The sequence below is a fragment of the Ambystoma mexicanum genome, chromosome 8, assembly GCF_040938575.1.
Source record: "Ambystoma mexicanum isolate Mex_15411 chromosome 8, UKY_AmexF1_1, whole genome shotgun sequence".
In the NCBI taxonomy this organism is placed as follows: domain Eukaryota; kingdom Metazoa; phylum Chordata; class Amphibia; order Caudata; family Ambystomatidae; genus Ambystoma; species Ambystoma mexicanum.
Window position 1 is genome coordinate 23,042,251 of NC_090929.1, and position 15,780 is coordinate 23,058,030.

General features: G+C 45.1%; 1 protein-coding gene across 8 annotated transcripts in view; it reads left to right on the forward strand.

Moving 5' to 3' along the window:
- SPTAN1 (spectrin alpha, non-erythrocytic 1) overlaps positions 1 to 15,780 on the forward strand; it is a 514,843-nt gene that overhangs the window by 198,271 nt on the left and 300,792 nt on the right. For all 8 annotated transcript variants that reach the window (XM_069609174.1, XM_069609169.1, XM_069609172.1 and 5 more), the window contains exons 19-22: positions 810 to 1,027; positions 2,104 to 2,196; positions 2,642 to 2,776; positions 15,192 to 15,340. In XM_069609174.1, the coding sequence (XP_069465275.1) occupies positions 810 to 1,027; positions 2,104 to 2,196; positions 2,642 to 2,776; positions 15,192 to 15,340 (595 nt within the window). The remainder of the gene's footprint in view (positions 1 to 809; positions 1,028 to 2,103; positions 2,197 to 2,641; positions 2,777 to 15,191; positions 15,341 to 15,780) is intronic.

The window sequence follows — 15,780 nt, forward strand, 5'->3', positions numbered from 1 at the left end:
AAAATACAGTATCAGAGTTGGTAACAAGCTACCCAGTATGGATTAATGAAGGTAGGCAAATGCTCCCCAGCCGATGGAGAGAAGTGTAAGGTGCAATGGTGGGTGAAGAGGGGGAGGGTGAAGCCCCCTGATGTATCCCACACTATCCACCATACAGGCGGGACGGGTATGGCTCCCTGATGGGTGGCAGGAGGGAAAGGCTCCCCAGTTGGGGTGTCCCCGATGGATGGAGGAAGGAAGTGGGGAAGGTGAAGGCTTTCTGGTGGGTGGAGGGGAGGGGGAAAGGCTCACTGGTGGGGGCGGGAAGATGGATGGTAGGCCGAGATTCCTCAGTGGTGTGAGGAGCGGTCAGGCTCCTAGGAGGAGGGAGTGGAAAGCTTGCTCTGTTGGATGCTTTCTATGCTGCACTGCTTGGGAAGTTGTGCCTTGGGTATGTTTGGCCTTGGCTCTGAAGATTCTGCAACTTTGCTTGAACTTGGGCTCAGTCCTTGCGTGTTCTGTGGTCATATTGATTCTACAGCTGTGGGGTTGGGGGTAGCTACAGGTGTTCCTCTTTTTAAAGTGGTGTGCACAAGTTTACCACTCTTTTATGCAATGCTTACTTCCCCATTTTTAAGACCCTGGTATCTTTCTCGGTTAGGTTTAATGGGCCTTTGCATTATGTACCTCAGCCACTGATGTGACCTTGTAGCCCTTTTGGAGAGGGTGGGGACTTGCAGACCAGTCCCGTGTATGAAAATTAGTCTTGGCCGTGTTTACAGCAGTGTCTGTGTGCCAGGCCACAGTTAATATGCTCTGCCTCTTTCTAGGACACTTTGCAGCGGAGGATGTGAAAACCAAGATAAATGAGCTGAATATGAAATGGGAGTCGCTGAAGAACAAGGCTTCACAACGCCGGCAGGACCTGGAGGACTCTCTTCAGGCCCAGCAGTACTTTGCTGACGCCAACGAGGCAGAGTCCTGGATGAGGGAGAAGGAGCCCATTGTGGGAAGCATGGACTACGGCAAAGATGAGGACTCTGCAGAGGTGTGGGCTTGGTCCTCAGTGGGGGGGGGGGAGGTCATGGGAAAGGGGACAGTCAGAGACACCCAACTGGAGGGAAAGCCGATGGAGGAGCCCTATGGAAACCTGCAGGGGGGAGGGACATCGGATGGTGGGGTTCCTGTAGAGGGAAGGTGTGGAAACCTCCAAGGGAGTGAAAGCAGAGGGTGGGGTTCCTAGGATATGTTATTTATATTTTATATAATTATTTATATGTATATTCTACACAAGTGTTTCTAGGCGCGACAAAACAAGGGAGGGAAGACGAGACAAACTATAAGATCGTGCAAGTGCAGGAATGAGAAGTGCCAGGGGAAAGGGGGGAGTGCAAGGGAGGAGGTGTTTTGATCTGCAGGGGAGGGAAAGCAGATTGTGGGGTTCTTATGGAGGGAAGGTGTGGAGAGCTGCACGGGAGGGGAAAGCAGAGGGTGGGGAAGGTGCAGAGACCTGCAGGGGAGGGAACGTAGAGGGCGGGGTTCCTATAGAGGGAAGGCGTGGAGACCTGCAGGGCATGGATGGAAAGCAGACGGATGTTGTAGAGGGGGGAAACGAGGGAAGGGATCGTCTGGAGGTAAGGCAGTGGAGAGCGGAGGGGCGGGGCAGACAATGTGGTCCTGGGTAAGTGGGGGGGGCATAAGCAGGAGAGGGAAAAAAGAGGCAGGCTCTGGGGGAAATGCTGTGGTGGGAAAGTGGAGGGAGTGTGCCTTCAAGGTTGGTTGGAGTCCCAGGGAGGAGTCATTCTGGTGAAGGCGGTATGATCCTGCAGTGGAGGGACCGGACTCTGGAAGAGGAAGGGGCAAGGAGGAGGGTGGGTCTTACCCAGTGGGGCACAGATTCTGAAGGCTATGGAAAGCCTTTCAGGAAGATTGGAAAAAAGTTTGGGGGAGGAGGTTGATGATCCACCAGTTTTGGAGAGGATGTTATTGTCTGAGGCAGACATCCCTGTAGCCAGTGAAGGGTGCGAAAGCGCCAGCTCAAGTGAGGAAAATGAATTGACGAGCAGCCCAGTGTGCACTTTTTTCTTAGTGATCAGGTTTTCACAGGTGTGGATTTGCTTTCAGGCCCTTCTGAAGAAACATGAGGCCCTGATGTCCGATCTCACCGCCTATGGCAGCAGTATCCTGGCTCTGCGAGAGCAAGCGCAGTCATGCAGGGTAAGCTGAGGGGTCTCGGGGGTTTCGTATGATTGTCATGGACACACTCCTGATTTGGCTGTTATCATGGGGCAGCTTCTTGGCTTGACTTTTGTATATTGTGTTCACAGGGGGGAATGTTTCCTAGGGGGGGAGGTGCTCGCGCAACTCTGCTGTTGTGTAGTATGACAAAGTTTCTGTACAGATGAAGCATGCTGGTAATTATTCCTGTGGCAGCTATTCTTGCCCTTGTTACCACAGTGCACCTTGCATGCATCCCTTTTGGTCCTTCCCGAATTAGTGCCCTGCTGATGTGTGCACAGCTATCCTGCTTGGTATCTGGAGCAGAACGAACTGCTGCACACGTGCAGTACTGCATTGGTAGCTGTCAGAGTTGCTTGTATTGTCTGAGGTGTATGATTCTGTTTGTTTTACTAAAATGTACAACCTTCTTTCTGTGGTACAGCAACAAGTGGCACCGACGGATGATGAGACTGGAAAGGAGTTGGTCCTGGCGCTGTACGACTACCAGGAGAAGAGCCCGCGGGAGGTCACCATGAAGAAGGGCGACATCCTCACCCTGCTTAACAGTACCAATAAGGTAAAGCTGCCATATGTTCTAGCTCTTGCCCCCTTCTGCCCCGAAAAGCAGGCTGGTCTCTTTTACTGAACTTTTTTAATTTATTTTTTACTTTTTTACTTTTTTACTTTTTTTTGGCGTCATCGCAAGTATTTCAATTGTTGCCGACTGCCCAATTCTCCCCACTGCTCCCCTCCACCTGGGGGCAAGGGGAGGGGGGGCTTACGGTCTGAAAGTATGACCTAGCAAATGTCCTCCTGTAAAGTTAGATGTCCTTGCATTCGCCATGCGTAACCCCAGACAAGCGAGGTGAGGACGTAAGGCCCCGACACCCTCAGCCTTCCCATAATCATTTTCTTGTGGTTTAAATGTCCAAAAAGTGCGCGCCTCCCGTGTTTTCCCCCTTCCCTCCCCACTTCCTGATTCATCCTCTGCCCGCTTTCAAGTCCTCCCTGAGCAACCTGATTGGTCCCTGCCCCGGACAAGACAATCATAACGGGGCAGCCCCTGCGGCTAAGGGCTCAGAGGCAAAGGGCGGCTCCTACAATGGCGGCTCCAAGATGTCTGCAGGTGTCCGCTGGAGACGCCAGGGGAAGCCAGTGGCCAGCCATCAACCAGCACAAACCACCAAAGTAAGTGTGGCATGGGTGGGGAGTAGAGCAATTACTCTACTTAAACCTACCACTGTGTCAGGCTGAGAGGTCCTGTATCCGCGGAAGCTGCTGAACCCCCGACAATCCCCCTGAGATGTATTTCCCAGAACTAGTTTTCAATACAGCTCTGTAAACTACACCCCAAAGGGAAAGGGGGAATGGGACAACAAAACAACACCAGGCAGACTGCGTCAAGGCTAATCAGTGCTGAACCTGCAGAGGATAAAGAATAACATATACACTTTCTTAATTCACTTACTTAACCTTATGAATGGGAAGTAATTAATCCTTAACTAATAATTGAGAATCCTACCTGGTTCTTCTCTTGAAATTTCTTAGAGAAGCGGATAAGAAGCTGAAAATCTCTCTTACTTGCGATACTAGAAATTCCCAGCAACTTCTTACATTAGGCAAAACTGGAAGTTTTAGTTCTTTGTTTGTCTTTTTTCCAACTTGCACTGGTAGTTCAATTAGATTGTCTTTAAAATGTTCTTTCTTGTAATATCAAAACTTTTCAAACTATTTATAATTATCTTGAGTCTTTGAATCCTTGAAGAAAGAGGAAAAAACGTGCTAACTGCACACGCAGGTTATTTCCATTAATCGTTGAACTTCACATAGAAATCTTCCTGGTTGAAGAACACGCGCAAACGGATGAAGACGCGCGATCCAAGTAATCCACACGCGCAACAATTCCACACGCGCAACAATTCACACGCGCAATGGTCCACACGCGCAATAATATTCTCCTGCGAGACACGCGAAATAAGAACACCCGCGCTATTGAGTTCAAAAGCAACGAAGTGATTGTCACGCGCAAAATTACTCGCGATGGAAAAAACACACGCGCACTCACAAGGCACGCGACGAACAGATTCTCGCGCTTAAAATCACACGCGCTTTGTATTTCACACGCGCTTTGTACACACGCGATAAAAATCACACGCGCTTTATATTTCACACGCGAATTGTACTTCACACGCGCATTGTACACACGCGATAAAAATCACACGCGCATTGTATTTCACACGCGCTTTATACTTCACACGCGCTTTGTATACTCGCGCTAAAAATCACACGCGCATTGTATTTCACACGCGCTTTATATTTCACACGCGCTTTGTATTTCACACGCGCTTTGTAGTTTTCACGCTGCGTATAGCTTTTGGCGAAAAGGATCTCTCGCGCAATAAAACACACGCGCTTTTAAAATGGCACGAGACCAACCTCTGCTCGCGCTCGGAATACAAACGCTAGAAAGCACGCGCTCACTTGAATACGCACGTTACAGTCAAAATCTCGCGCTAAGGAACACCGCACTGGAAACACAAGCGCACACCGATAGTTCAATTGTTTTAGTTGAAACACTACTTTTAACGAATTTTCAAGGAGACTGTATTTAAGATGAACAGATTTACAGTAGAAATAAAGTCACTTATCTCCTTAGCGAATTCACAAAGATTTCCTGCTTTTCCTATCTTCCAAAACGAATTCCTGCCAGCTGAAGACTTCTCCTGAACCCCCAAGAAAGTAGCCGCTCAACTGCTGAGATCTGAAGGATAAAATCCACCAGGCCTAATACTAAAGCAGGAGCAGCCACTGAACACGTCCTCTCAGATGGGGTTTTGATGATGAAAGGCACAGAGTGACAGTTTAGAATGTTCATTGTTGTTCAGCATTGTCTTCTAGCCAATCAGAGCTGTCACTGTGAGGCTCCATCTTGCCTTGGGTCAGAACCAGGATTCTGAATCATCAAGTTAAGGCCTAACCAACTATAATGGAAAACTTCCCACCCACACAAAGCTAATCTGAAAAGGATAAATAATGAAAAGGAAACTTGAATAAGAGAAGGAAACCTGACAGTACCCCCCTCCTAATGCCCAGTCTCTGGGCCTATCTTGTGTGGGTATTTAGCGTGAAACTTAGCAACTAAACGGGGGGCATGTACATCAACTGAATCTTCCCAAGAGCGTTCCTCCGGTCCATATCCCTCCCAATCAATCAAATACTGCAATCTTCCCCTCACTTTCCTAGAATCCAAAATTTGTTTAACCACAAATTCCTCAGATGAATCCTCCAAAATCACAGGGGAAGGTGGTGTTCTGAATCTAGCTCCTGAACAAACTGGTTTTAAAAGACTAACATGAAAGGTAGGATGTACCTTCAACTGCTTGGGTAATTTCAATCGTACTGCCACAGGGTTGATGATTTTCTCTACCTCAAAAGGGCCTACAAATCTTGGACTGAACTTATTCTTCCCCTTAATTTTCAGGTATCGGGTAGAAAGCCAAACTAAGTCTCCCACCTTATATTCAGGACCAGTTTTTCTTCTCAAATCGGCATATCTCTTATATTTCAACTTATTTTCTCCCAGAACCTTTTTTGCTCTATCCAAGTTATTTTTCATTATCAACAAGCGATCTTCCACTCTAGGATTCCCTGAATCCTCCTCCAACACCTCAAAACTCAGAAAGCGAGGATGAAACCCACGACCCAACAAGAAAGGGGACATAGAAGTAGCATCTTTTCCACAATTATTGTAAGAGAATTCTGCCAACCACACCAAATCCACCCATTCCTCTCTAGCTTGTAAATAACACCTTAAAAACTTCTCCAATTCTTGATTTACTCTCTCCACTTGTCCATTACTTTCCGGATGATACCCAGAAGTCAAACTAACTTCCACTCCAAGTTTCTTACAGAAGGCCCTCCAGAATTTTGAAATAAATTGAGATCCCCTGTCAGAGATAACTTGACTTGGGAGTCCATGTAGTCGAACTACACCTTGCAAAAAACTATGAGCCAGTTTTTCCGCGGTAACCTCTCCCTCTATTGGTAAAAAATGTGCTTCTTTAGTAAGAAGATCGACCACAACAAGAATGGTAGTACAACCCTTATCTTGAGGGAGATCTACTATGAAATCCATAGAAATTGTGTGCCAAGGACGAGGAGGAACAGGTAACGGCTCCAATAAACCATGCGGCTTCCCAACTTGACTTTTCGCTTGTGCACAGACTACACATGTTTTAACAAAATTCAATGTGTCTTGGCGAATTTTTTCCCACCAAAAATTTCTTCGAACCAGTTCCAGAGTTTTTCTGAACCCAGGATGTCCTGCTAAAATGGATTCATGACAATTTCTCAAAACCTTTTCTCTCAACTCATCAGTAGGTACATAAAGCTTATTATCAAAAAAAGGAAGATTGTCTTTCAACTTTCTAGCTGGATCCAGTCTCACCCACTCCATCTTCTGCAAGGACATATTTTGACGAACTTCATTCAAAAAATCCATTTCTTTAATGGCTCCAGCTAACAAAAAACGTTCTGGAGCAATTATAGGTTCTGGTTCTATAATCTTTGTCTTCACTTCCAGGAAATTGGCGAGATAACGCATCAGCTTTTTTGTTCTGACTTCCAGGTTTAAAAGTCACAATGAAATCATAATCTGCAAAGAACAAAGACCAACGAAGTTGTCGTGGAGACAAAGTTCTTGCAGATTTTAAAAACAATAAATTTCTGTGATCAGTAAGGACCGTTACTGTATGTCTTGCTCCTTTAAGAAAATGTCTCCATTCTTCAACAGCGGACTTTATTGCTAACAGTTCCCGATCAGCAATTGTGTAGTTCACTTCAGCAGCAGAAAACTTTCTAGAAAAGAATGCAACTGGATGTATTTGACCAGTAGTTTCATTCCTTTGAGAAAGCACCGCCCCCAACGCTAAATTTGAAGCATCCGCCTCCACAAAAAAAGGTTTAGAAAGATCTGGATGAATTAGAATTGGACTAGAAGTAAATCTTTGTTTTAACTCTTGAAAAGCCTTTTCTGCTTCAAGGTCCCAGTCAAATTTCACTCCTTTTTTCAAAAGTCTCGTTATAGGAGCAACCAGTCGAGAAAAACCTTCTATAAATCTCCTATAAAAATTGGCAAACCCTAAGAAACTTTGTATTTCCTTAACCTTAGTAGGAGGGGGCCATTCAAGAACGGCTTGCACCTTTTTAGGATTCATTTCTAAACCCTTAGGTGAAATTATAAAACCTAAAAACTCCACAGAATCGGTATGGAATTGACTTTTTTCCAATTTGGCAAACAAATGATTTTCTCGCAATTTTTGTAACACCAAGCGCACATGTTTCTGATGTTGATCTAGGTCAGAAGAGAAAATCAAAATATCATCGATATAAACGACAACAAAAATATCCAAGAATTCTCTAAAAACCTCATCAATGAAAAATTGGAAAGCCGCTGGAGCATTACATAGACCGAATGGCATAACTTGATATTCAAACAGCCCAAATCTGGTCTTAAACGCTGTCTTCCATTCGTCCCCTTCCTGCACACGTACAAGATGGTAAGCTCCTCTCAGATCTAATTTAGAGAAAATATTTGCTCCTTGTATTTGATTAAGCATTTCTGAGATGAGAGGAAGAGGATACCGGTTCTTAATAGTGACTTTATTAACTGCTCGATAATCTATGCAAGTTCTAAGCGAGCCATCCGGTTTTGGTACAAAAAATAAAGGAGAGGCCGCAGGTGACTTAGAATGACGAATAAATCCTTTGGCCAAATTTTCCGACAAATATTCTTTTAAATAATCATTCTCTTTCTCAGTAAGAGCATATACCCTACTACTAGGCAAAATTGTTCCTGGCTCCAGTTCAATTTTACAATCAAAGGATCTATGGGGTGGTAATTCTCCTGCCACTTTCTCATCAAATACGTCCCAGAAATCTTTGTAACACTGGGGAAGTTGACCCACTACAGCTCCCACATCATGACCTTCAGCCAGAAAACTAGATACAGAATTACTTTGTTTTACCTCTTCCTCTAAGAGACTTCCTGAAAAGCAATTCTCTTTACAAAAATCGGATTGCATGTCAATTGTCCTAGCACTCCAATCAATTAGGGGATTATGAAGAGTAAGCCAAAGCATGCCTAAGATAATCTTCAACAAAGGGGCATCAATTAACTCAAATGAAATTATCTCTCTGTGACCTCCTGATAACTCCAAAGTTAAAGAACCAGTTCTATGAGTAATAGGACCAGAAGATAAACATGTACCATCAACAGCCCTAGCCTGCTCTACAACCTCCTTCAGAATAATTGGAATTCCCAACGATTTGGCCAGACCCCAATCCATGAAATTCCCAGTCGCACCAGAGTCAATCATTACAGGACCATTTCCCTTACACTCCAAATCAAAAAATAAGGATACATTTATGGTTATATGAGGAACCGCTGTCTGCACCGTATTGGCGATCTGTTGTACCTTGACTGCTGAGGAAGAAGTCTTCTTGGGAGTGTAAGGACAGTTTCCTAAAAAATGCCCACCTCTTCCACAGTATAAACACAAATTATTCTCTCTCCTCCTAGTCTTTTCCTCCACTGTTAACGGGCCTCTGATTCTTGGAGATGAATTATTCCCTTTGGGTCTACTCTCTATTTTGGGTCTATCTACTCTAAGTATAGACTTTACATCACTCTGACCATGACGTCTCTCTGCCTTCCTTTCACTCAAACGGAAATCCAATTGAATAACCAAATCAATCAGACCTTCACAAGTAGGAGGGCGTTCAACTACTCCAGACAAGGCATCCTTTAACTCATCTCTAAGGCCCCGATAAAACAACGAGGCTTGTTTAGCCTCGGGCCACTTGCTTTCTAACACAAGGGACTTAAATTGTGTTATATAAGCAATCAAGTCTCTATTACCTTGTTTTAATTCTAAAAGTTCACCATCCACTTCCAGAGATAGCTGTCTTCTATCAAACATTTTTCGGAATATCTCTAAAAAGTTGGTATAATTTTCTAAAACCGCACTCTTTTGACTCACCAACAACCCAGCCCAAGCAGATGCTTCCCCAGAAAGATATGACAACATAAATGTTATCTTAGAAGCATCCGATGGAAATAATTCTGGTCTACTCATAAAATGTAATTCACATTGTGTTAAAAACACCCTAAATCTCTTGGAATCCCCATGATAACGTTCTGGGGACGCCAAAGGCACTGGCATAATTATACTCCTTACCCCTTCTGCCACTGTAGGCGCCCGTTGTATGTGTGGTAACTGATCTTCTCTTTCTAACTCTGGTGGAGAACCTGCGCCCCCTGAAACCTCATCCTCTCTCCTTTCTCCCCTCTGTTGAATTTGTGTAACTTTAACACTTAAGTCATCCACCTTTTGACTAAGTAAAGCATTCTCATCCCGAGAAATTTTCAACTCCTCCCGTAACTCCCTAATCAAAGATCCTAACATCTCCATGGATTCGTCGGGGTTCATGACAGCTCGGGCGGACTAAATTATTGGCCTTTCATTCTGTCAGGCTGAGAGGTCCTGTATCCGCGGAAGCTGCTGAACCCCCGACAATCCCCCTGAGATGTATTTCCCAGAACTAGTTTTCAATACAGCTCTGTAAACTACACCCCAAAGGGAAAGGGGGAATGGGACAACAAAACAACACCAGGCAGACTGCGTCAAGGCTAATCAGTGCTGAACCTGCAGAGGATAAAGAATAACATATACACTTTCTTAATTCACTTACTTAACCTTATGAATGGGAAGTAATTAATCCTTAACTAATAATTGAGAATCCTACCTGGTTCTTCTCTTGAAATTTCTTAGAGAAGCGGATAAGAAGCTGAAAATCTCTCTTACTTGCGATACTAGAAATTCCCAGCAACTTCTTACATTAGGCAAAACTGGAAGTTTTAGTTCTTTGTTTGTCTTTTTTCCAACTTGCACTGGTAGTTCAATTAGATTGTCTTTAAAATGTTCTTTCTTGTAATATCAAAACTTTTCAAACTATTTATAATTATCTTGAGTCTTTGAATCCTTGAAGAAAGAGGAAAAAACGTGCTAACTGCACACGCAGGTTATTTCCATTAATCGTTGAACTTCACATAGAAATCTTCCTGGTTGAAGAACACGCGCAAACGGATGAAGACGCGCGATCCAAGTAATCCACACGCGCAAAAAATCCACACGCGCAACAATTCACACGCGCAATGGTCCACACGCGCAATAATATTCTCCTGCGAGACACGCGAAATAAGAACACCCGCGCTATTGAGTTCAAAAGCAACGAAGTGATTGTCACGCGCAAAATTACTCGCGATGGAAAAAACACACGCGCACTCACAAGGCACACGACGAACAGATTCTCGCGCTTAAAATCACACGCGCTTTGTATTTCACACGCGCTTTGTACACACGCGATAAAAATCACGCGCTTTATATTTCACACGCGAATTGTATTTCACACGCGCATTGTACACACGCGATAAAAATCACACGCGCATTGTATTTCACACGCGCTTTATACTTCACACGCGCTTTGTATACTCGCGCTAAAAATCACACGCGCATTGTATTTCACACGCGCTTTATATTTCACACGCGCTTTGTATTTCACACGCGCTTTGTAGTTTTCACGCTGCGTATAGCTTTTGGCGAAAAGGATCTCTCGCGCAATAAAACACACGCGCTTTTAAAATGGCACGAGACCAACCTCTGCTCGCGCTCGGAATACAAACGCTAGAAAGCACGCGCTCACTTGAATACGCACGTTACAGTCAAAATCTCGCGCTAAGGAACACCGCACTGGAAACACAAGCGCACACTGATAGTTCAATTGTTTTAGTTGAAACACTACTTTTAACGAATTTTCAAGGAGACTGTATTTAAGATGAACAGATTTACAGTAGAAATAAAGTCACTTATCTCCTTAGCGAATTCACAAAGATTTCCTGCTTTTCCTATCTTCCAAAACGAATTCCTGCCAGCTGAAGACTTCTCCTGAACCCCCAAGAAAGTAGCCGCTCAACTGCTGAGATCTGAAGGATAAAATCCACCAGGCCTAATACTAAAGCAGGAGCAGCCACTGAACACGTCCTCTCAGATGGGGTTTTGATGATGAAAGGCACAGAGTGACAGTTTAGAATGTTCATTGTTGTTCAGCATTGTCTTCTAGCCAATCAGAGCTGTCACTGTGAGGCTCCATCTTGCCTTGGGTCAGAACCAGGATTCTGAATCATCAAGTTAAGGCCTAACCAACTATAATGGAAAACTTCCCACCCACACAAAGCTAATCTGAAAAGGATAAATAATGAAAAGGAAACTTGAATAAGAGAAGGAAACCTGACACACTGTACATTACCATTCTTCAACCTAAAGGTACTTAGTCTTAGAGAGCTTACCTCTTGTTGTGTAACCTCACTTGTACTCTGTTGAGACCTGCCTTGGTGGCTCTGTAGAGTTGCTAACAGCTCCTTTACTTCACAAGCCTAAACGGCTTTGGGCCCTACTTTGCTTTCTTCTTTTCTACAAAGACTTGCCAATAATACTTTGATATTGTCAATGTTCGGAAGCAAAAGTTATAAGGAGGGAAAAGTAAGGACAAGCCTTAATGTAGAGAAATAGGGATTTCACCCAAAATTCCTCAAACAGGACACAGTACCTTTCTCAAAGAACGAAGCTGGTGCCACGGCAGTTGTTCCTGTTGGTTTCCCGCAGACCCACGCTTTCCTTCAGCTTCAGCACGAAGGACGATGAGAGGGTCTGCACCACACAGGGATGAGGCCGGCAGAAGCGACGGTGAATAAAAGGTGCGCTCCTTAAAAACAGGAGAGGCTCTTCAGGTGGCTATCCGGACCACTACAGCAGTGTGCAGTGATTTCGACCACGAAGAGGATCCTCTGGCTGTAGAGGATGAGCTGGTTATCCCCACCAAGCTCAAGGGAAGAAGACTCCGGATTGGATCTTGTCTGGTCGTCAAAGTGTAGATAGCTCAGGACTGCAGCAGGGCTTCACCGGGACGGGATAGTTGCAGCAGTCGACTTCTTCTCCACTTCTCTTTGGTTCCTTGTAGTTCCAGTCGCGACTCTCTAATTTCCAGCCCAAGAGACCTGCCTTTTATGTGAAAATCCCCCATTCACACAGCCTGGCTGTCCATCACGCAGCAGGGGGGGTTGTCCGGCCTGGACAACCACCTCAGCCAATCATGGCAAAGTGCGACTTGGGTTTCCTAGGATACCCTGTGCAGGGGGTGACTATACCCCTCCCTCACATTCAGCCCACCTAGACACCCAGGCGCATAGAGGAGGGCAGAAGCCCGCCAAAAGACAGTGAACAAAGAAAAAACACAAGAAGGACTTTAACAAAAAGAAATGGCGAATAAACCCGACCGGAGCCAAAAGAAAAAGTATTTGGTCAAGCAGATTTTAAGTTCGAGGCTAATATAATAGCCTAAAACAATACCACGTTTAGATAGTATAATCGCGGTAGAAAAGTTAGGGTAGATACCACTGCCACCAGCCAAGTCTAAATGTTAAGAGCGAAACAATGCTCTAGGAGGTACAGATAAAAAGGGATACGGAGTAACCCTTTCCAGTACTCCATGTAAGATGGGGTGTACTGGATCTGTGGTTAAATGACTAGATAAAGTTAATGGCAACTTCCCCCTTTTCTGGGGGACAGTAGTCAGCCTCAGAAATGGAGTCGGTGGGAAGTCTAAAAGACAACCCTGTGTCACTGCACTGAAGGTGCTGTGTAACACACAAAAGAAGGGGCTACTGAAGTGGTATACTCCAGAGTCCACAATCATAAAAACAGATAAGATACACATGGCAAAACACAAGTAAGAGTGGGAAATAGAAGGGTACACTTTTACCAGCTGTAAAATAAACTCCAGAAATCCAGAAAAGCTGCTGAGGGACTCGCTAGGTAAGGGAAATTAGCCATTGAATGAGAATTCTCCCTAACACTTGGGTGCATGACTGTCAAAACACAATATTGGAGGAAGGTGTGTCGACACTCTCCCCCGAACCACAGAAGCAGAATGAAGTCGACCCTCCACCCGTGGTTGGCACAGATACCTGATATACAAAACACAGGATACCACGTGGCAGCCAATGGGGTGAAGAGGGTTAGCGAGAGGTTGTGGACGGGGAAGGGAATGTAGGAAAACCGTACAGAGGGTTAGGAAATACCTAAGGTGGACAGGATAGGGGAAGCACCGGGAAAAAAGCCTACACTGCCTGATATTTGATCAAGTACCATAGAACATATCCTAAACACAGGTCACCAATAATGTCCTCTTAGTACAGGACACTAAAACACCTTTCTAGCGTAGTTGCACTCCCTAGTAACCCCTTGATATAGACACAGGTAGTAAAACAATTACATGGACTACATAAATACAAGCATAGATGAAACAAACACATGGGAGGTTATCCCAGCATGAATAATGTGACACATGGCCCTATGGACAAGCATTAGCACATTTACACACATAGAACATTTAGGCCCCATATGTCTGAGTTCAACTCAAACATAGCACTGTGTTCCAAAATCTGCACACTGAGTAGCTTTGTAAACAACGTACTACTCCAATGCAGACTGTACTTCCTGCCAGAATTAATGTCACTCAATATCACAGGCACCAAGTGTTCTTCAGACACTTAAAAGAATAATCAGAGTTCTGCCCAAATGCAATGCACAATGAAAATGTCTTTCTCTATGTTTGCCTTTCCACAGAGAAGATTACGAACATGGCCCCAAACATGATCCCCTGAAACCAGACAAAACCAAACTAGCACTTATCTGACCGTCCGGGAAGCTCGCACGCCTTCCCGGACGGGAGCTGATGAAGCCGTGATAGTTGCGCGAGTCAGAACTCCGCCGCCTCGCGTTCCCCTTGTCCGTTCGAGCTGGAATGCAGAGCGGCATGGAAACCACGCGAGTACTTGGCGTGCTGCTGTTCCAACTTTAAAATGCCTTCTGAGATAATGCTGGTGTGCGCGACTCCTCGCGATCCTCCGGCATGGCTTCGCCTGAAAGACTGAATAAGCCACACCTGCCGTGTGCCGTTGGCCCCTAATAAGCTATACTAATGATAGTCAGGTGGCCAGACGCGCTCACGGCATGAACTACGAAATGGCCCAAAGAGCTGTTGGGAAAGGTAGTTTCCTAGCCCAAACAACGTTTCTTTAAACGTTCTGACGCCCCTGACACCTCTTTCGCCTCCACCACCCCAAATTCCTGACAATGTCAGATGAGAATGAGTCAGTCTGATAATGTCTGGATGGTTGTAAAGCCTGGTTGACTTTTTTGGATTTCCTGAATTTGGAAATTTCTGATTGGAGGTGGGAGTGGCTTCTGGTGTTTGTGAAACACCTGTATATGAGTGCGATACACATAAAATATCATATCAAATCCCTTGAAGTCAGCTTGTTAGACAAATAAAAAGGCTGTTTTCTATGGGGTGCGCTGTGATCCCGTTTCTTGACTGGTTGCTCAGCAAGCTAGTTCAGTCTGGATGGGTTTAGTATGAAGTATTGCGTCCCTTCAGGTGCAAGCGCGAAAGCTTGTATGGCTTGCTTGGTTTATTCTCGGAATTTTTGACTTCTTCTCAGAAGGTGCGTTTGTCCCAGGCTGATTTGTGGAATACTGCCATTTGTTTCTGAAGGGTAAAGTGTGTATCCAAAGCTAAGCCAAGCTCCTCCCCATTTCCCTGCCTTCACCTCTTGTCTGTACCTTCTGTAGATTGTAGGAAACTGGTTACTTGTGGTGATTGTGCTGTTTAGAAGCATTTTTCTGTGTAAGGGAATAACCCATTGATTTGGTTAAAGTAATCATGCTCAGTGCGATATTGTGTACAAGAGTCTAACGCATTGGGAGAAGGTGCGGGGGCATTGTTGCAGGAAAGTCCTCTCTCATGTCACCTGCTGTTGCGACACTGCACAGGATTCTGTCATAATTTCCCAATCCTCCTTTCATCCTCAGGACTGGTGGAAGGTGGAAGTGAATGACCGACAAGGATTTGTGCCAGCTGCTTATGTGAAGAAGCTGGACCCTGCCCAGTCGTCCTCGCGTGAAAACCTTCTGGAAGAGCAGGGCAGCATTGCGCTGCGACAGGAGCAGATCGACCATCAGTAAGAGTTCCCTCCCAGAGCTGCGCAGGTGTAGCTTAGTCCCCGTTGCGAGCTATACTGACTCCTTAAAGGATCGGTCTGTCCCAAGTAGAGGGAGTAGGCTCGTTTCACATTGCAGGAGAGGAGTGAAAAGGAATCTCTCCTAAGAGGCTCGTCCCCCAATTCGCTCCATAGCTTTACCTGCTCTCCTTCACGTCCCCATTTTAACAATGCAATGCCCTCATGTGCCCACTGTTACTGGCTGATGTGTTAACAGCTGCATTCCTCCCAAGTGCCACCAATAACCTGCTCGCATGCTTTTATATCCGTCTTATCTGCATAAATATGTTGCGTTACTTAGCTTTTCTGCAGAATGTTTGTGCTTCGGTTTTTCTGTTATTATCTGCATTACTTGAGAAATAGTTTGCACCCCTTGAGGTTTTTTCAGAACCACTGGAAGC